This window comes from Lactuca sativa, chromosome 3, assembly GCF_002870075.4.
Source record: "Lactuca sativa cultivar Salinas chromosome 3, Lsat_Salinas_v11, whole genome shotgun sequence".
NCBI lineage: Eukaryota > Viridiplantae > Streptophyta > Magnoliopsida > Asterales > Asteraceae > Lactuca > Lactuca sativa.
The window spans coordinates 276,288,362-276,293,708 of record NC_056625.2 but is presented as its reverse complement, the minus strand read 5'-3'; the positions used below and the strand labels follow the sequence as shown (position 1 = coordinate 276,293,708).

Below are 5,347 nucleotides of genomic sequence, written 5' to 3'. Positions count from 1 at the left end.
AACTCCCACTTAAAGATAAACAACACCAACATATCCTAATTGACTAAAAGACCTTATTGCCCCCACCATCTCTACTTAAGCCACACTTAGAGAACCACAACCGAATGCGCATGGTTGTTTAAAATATTATAGTCACATGAGAAATGAGATGCAATTAAGAAACTGAATAAACCTAACCACAATGGAAATAATGATGCATTTGGAGAATCTTTTGTGTGTGTGTGTGTGTGTATATCACATGTACATTAGTTGTTGTAATTCTCTCATAAGTGCTTATGTGCTTGAATCATACCAATCATAGATTAAAACATAACTTTCCTTGTGAACTCAAATACCATTTTTCCTAATTTTTTTTGCAGTGCTTTTATATACTCGAAAGGGAAATTGAAAGTTATAACACAATATGTTAGTATATCAGAAGATATATGTCTCATATTATCTTAATTTTGACAAATACCACCCATATTTAGAGGTTATTTGAGTCAATTTCTATAACCCTAATATTTGAATGTTCAACTAATAGGTATTTGGTCAATACGGTGGTGAAGATCAGAAAACACCTTTGACTATGAGTTGGTGATGTTTACTTGTCACGTTTTGATTGAATCTTTCACCCGCTTTGATTCTCAGAGTCTGTCAGCCTTTGATTCTTTGCTAGTATACTTTATTTGAGGCATTTGGATTTTACTGTGTATTAAGGTTTTTCCTATGATTTTTTTTTTTTTTTCAATTTCTTACATTATACTTTGCACGGCTAGAAGCCAATGCCCTTTTCTTTTATAAAACTGCACTTCTCAAAAAATATGATTTAGTGCAAATCATTGATATATCATTTTATACATTATTATTTAGAGAATAAATTAATATCAAGCTGGAATAAAAAGGAATTCAAAGGAATTGAAATGAAATATTTTGATATTAAAGCCTTTAGGTGACAAATAGATGAAATTTAATTTGCTCAAAATACATCTAATTCAACAACTGAAAGATTCTATGATTTTTTTGACACAAGAACATAAAATATATGTCATTCTTAAATTATATTCCCTCTTAAATATATATTTATGCTAAATGATCATTAAGTTTAATAACACACTTGTATCGAGCAAACTTTTCAGCCAAATTTGTTGACTTTTACATTATTAGAACCATACCATTTGAATATATATAAAAAACGTTAGCAGCCGGGGAGTTCAATCTCTATATATTATGATCCCTGTGTATCATCATATTCATAATTCATTCTGGACGTAGAAAGCATGGAGCTGTTTCTCCCATTTTCAGCCTCTATAGCAGCGATTGTTTTTTCTTTGCTACTAAAATTCCTGCTGCAAAGCTTAGAAGGAAAGAGAGTGAAGAACAGAGAACCACCTCAAGCAAAGGGCCGATGGCCGGTAATCGGACACCTGCGCCTTCTAGGTGGAGCTGAACTACCTCACAGGGTCTTAGGTGGCATGGCAGATAAATATGGCCCCATTTTCACCATCAAGCTTGGTGTTCACAATGTTTTGGTGGTGAGTAACGCTGAGATGGCGAAAGAGTGCTTTACCACAAATGATAAGGTGTTTGCAAGTCGACCCAAGTCAATGGCAGTAGAACACATGGGCTATAACTATGCCATCTTGGCTCTAGCTCCTTATGGTGACTACTGGCGACAAGTGCGCAAGATCTTGACACTCGAGGTTCTCTCTCAGCGACGCGTGGAGATGCTTGGACCTCTTCGTGCTTCAGAGGTTAAAGCATCCATGGGAGATATATATAATGCTTGGGTAAAGAATAAAGAGAGTGGAAGTTCCGACATGGTAAAGGTGGATATGAAACAATGGTTTCAGAACTTGATATTAAATGTTGTGGTCAGGGTTGTTTCAGGAAAAAGGTTTTCACCTGATGACAAAGAAGGGGTTCGATTTCAAAAAGTGATAAGGAAATTCTTTGTGTTATTGGGCACATTTGTGGTGTCTGATTTTATTCCATATCTCAAGCCTTTGGACCTGGGAGGATACGAGAAAAAAATGAAGATGACAGGAGAAGAGATGTACGGAATTGTAACAGGATGGCTAGAGGATCACAAGAGAGTGAGGGCGGAGGAAAAGCATGCGCAGCAACATGAAAGAAGCCAAGTCTTCATGGATGTTCTGATTTCCGTTCTTGAAGGTGCCTCCCCAGAGGAATTCCGTGGTTTTGACCATGATACCATAATCAAGGCTACATGTTTGGTAAACCTTATTAATCTTTCTATATCTCATACTATTACTAGCTAGAGTTTGTTAATTAATCGTTTAATTATATATAGTTTCTTCCACATTCATTATAGTACGTATTTGCAACAGTTTTCAGTGGCAAATATAAAGATAAGCTGTGCAAACAAACAAAATTAATTATCAGCATGCATGCATGTTGCTTGAAATCTAGCTAATATAAGAAATTTGTTTTAACTTCAAACTTGCAGACTGTTTTAGCTGCGGGATTGGACACATCGTCTGCAACGTTAACATGGGCTTTATGTTTGTTGCTCAACAACCCAAGAGTATTAAAAATTGCCCAAGATGAATTGGATGAGCATGTTGGAAGGAAGAGAGCAGTAGAGGAGTCGGACCTGAAGAACCTTGTTTACCTTGACGCAATCGTTAAAGAAACACTGCGTTTATACCCGCCTGGACCTCTAAACCTTCCTCATGAGTCCATGGAGGATTGCGTTATTGGTGGCTACAAAATCCCTAAAGGCACACGTTTATTGACTAATCTTTGGAAAATTCAACATGATCCTAATAAATGGTCACATCCTGAAGAATTTCAGCCAGAAAGATTCTTGACAAGTCATAAACATGTTGATGTCAGGGGAAACAATTATGAATTGCTTCCTTTCGGTAGTGGTAGAAGAGTATGCCCTGCTATTCCCTTTGCTCTTCGGTCTTTGCATATAACTTTAGCTACTTTAATACAACAATTTGTGCTTAAAAACCCATCGAAAGAACCCATTGATATGAGTGAAAGCGCTGGAGTGACTATCAGCAAAGCCATCCCACTTGAGGTCCTTCTGGCGCCTCGTTTATCCCTTGATATGTACCCTGCAGTTGCTGCATGATACGTCTGCTTCGAATCATCACCGACCATGCGCCCACACTCTAGTCTTATTGAACAACCATTCCAAGACAATTAATCCCGAAAAATCACAAAGTCTTCTTACTATCTTATCAACAGCTTGTTAATTAGTCATACTAGCTACTTTGTTTTGGATTTTCATTATTTCATGCAATGGATACTACTTTGTTTTGGATTTTCATTATTTCATGCAATGCTTTCTAGTTTCTTCTGCTTGTATATATATGCTCTGTATATAGAGCCATCCCTTATTTACATTTTAAGCATCGATAATTAGCATGAAAATTTTTGCTGTTTAATTACACGAACATTGTGTTATCAGAGCTAGCTATGTTGCACGCATAATAGTTGCTTTATATCAATTTTAAAATGGTACAAGTCAACACTACTATATATTAGCATGGCTTAGCTTCTGATCCCAATTTTCAGACTATGTGTTTTTGAGCATGAAAAAAATATCCTTTCCAAGTCAGAAGAGATATGGGATTTTTTACAGAATGATTACACTGTTGCCTGGATTAATCGGTTCGGTTGTCATCGGTTCACCCGTTATATGCATGCATGATTGGAACTTTAGTTTTAATGAGTATTTATGAATTTATATCATCTTATGTTTTAATTAGTAGTTTATTATTTAGAATTTAGCTTCTAGATTGACCCAAGTATATGGAGTTGTACCAGTCCTTAGCTTGTACCGAGTCTTCTGGTAGAACAATTAGCATGGCTTCTTTCATGGGTCACGTGTGTATCTAAGATGATTATATATAGCCTTTAGTGCTATGAATAAAATAGTTTTTTTGCTCTTTACTTTTCAGATTGCTGCACATTTAATTTATTACATTAGAAAAAACCTTTCTTCTTCCTTTCTTCATACATTTCGTGAGTGATAACAGTAATAAAAGGAGTTTGTTATTTTGGTCTTATATCCAACATACGCACACGGAAACTAATGAAGCTCAACAAATAGAGATATCCAAAAGAAGGATACCAATGTTTTGTTGTTCATCCAACATGGAAAGGATGAAACTGTTTTCCTCATAATCGTTTCTAGAGAATAATGGAACATTTTAAAGACTTCGTATCCACTATGGTTATCACCATCAAGCAATAGCAGCGACACCTTTAGCACGACGGACACTTTGAGCGGCGACATCAAACAAACGCGTTTTTGTCGCCGCTAAAAGTGTATGTCGCCGCTAAAAGCTTATGTTGGCGATCCGCCTCATTTCAACCCTAACCGTCGATTTAGGCGATGATCCAACGACTAGGAGGATGTAGAAAACTCCGCGTTATTTTCCCTCCGGTGTGTCGCCGCTAAAGGCTACTCGTCGTCGCTATTGCTAGTTCTGGCGATCCGCGTCATTTCAACCCCAACAGTCGATTTAAGTGATGATCCAACGATGTAGAAAACCCCGGATTGTTTTTCCTCCGATGTGTCACCGCTAAAGGTGTCGCTGCTAAAGAGCCTCGACAATAAAATCTGCGTCGTCTTCACTTTCTTCCCTGATCTACTTCTGTGTTTTCCCTTCTTCTCTCTTCTTTCTACTCACCACCTTCGACCCCATCGGAATTTCACCGAAATCTTCGATATTTCACCTCTCTTCCTCTCCATTTCCCCCCTTTCTCTTTTCCTTTTCTCTTCTCCCTAATAAATTTGTGTTGGTTGTCGGAATTTTGAGACCCCCACCTTTCTCGCCGGAGTATACCGCCACCACCACTGTTCATGACGAAATTTTGATAATTTTGATATTTTAGATCTGTATTTGTATTTGTATTTTGTGTTTGTAGATGTGGATATGTATTTGTATTTGCATTTCTATGTATATGAGTATCTTGAGTGTATTTTATGTATGTATATGTGTTTTTGTATGCTCATTTATATGTATATGTATGTAAATTCTGTATGTGTATGTGTTTTTGTATGCTCATTTATATGTATATGTATGTAAATTCTGTATGTGTATGTGTTTTTGTATGTATATGTGTATTTTGTATGTGTATTATGTATGTATGTGTATTTATATGTATACAAATACATACGAATAGCGACGATACCTTTAGTGGCAACAAATAGTATTAGCATCGACACGCCTTTAACGGCGACAGAAGGCAATAGCGGCGACCAGTGGAGCATTAGCGACGAACCAACAGTAGTGATCATTTAGCGGCGACATTTTCGACCTTTAGCGACGACGCCCGTCGCCAGTAATACTCTAATTTCTTGTAGTGCACCAGTCAGTGACGG

At 37.0% G+C, this 5,347-nt stretch overlaps 1 protein-coding gene across 1 annotated transcript; it reads left to right on the top strand.

Moving 5' to 3' along the window:
• Positions 1 to 1,232: 1,232 nt before the first annotated feature.
• Positions 1,233 to 3,286, top strand: LOC128133094 (cytochrome P450 82A4-like). The gene is made up of 2 exons (XM_052770101.1): positions 1,233 to 2,216; positions 2,450 to 3,286. The coding sequence occupies exons 1-2, from the start codon at positions 1,260 to 1,262 to the stop codon at positions 3,083 to 3,085; spliced, it is 1,593 nt and encodes a 530-aa protein (XP_052626061.1). The 5' UTR covers positions 1,233 to 1,259; the 3' UTR covers positions 3,086 to 3,286.
• The last annotated feature ends 2,061 nt before the right edge of the window (positions 3,287 to 5,347 follow it).

What these genes read in the sequence shown, in the direction of transcription:
- LOC128133094 (XM_052770101.1), top strand. Translation starts at nt 1,260, where the DNA reads ATGGAGCTGTTTCTCCCATTTTCAGCCTCTATAGCAGCGATTGTTTTT. An exon ending in TAATCAAGGCTACATGTTTG is followed by an intron (nt 2,217 to 2,449) that starts GTAAACCTTATT and finishes TCAAACTTGCAG; the next exon opens with ACTGTTTTAGCTGCGGGATT.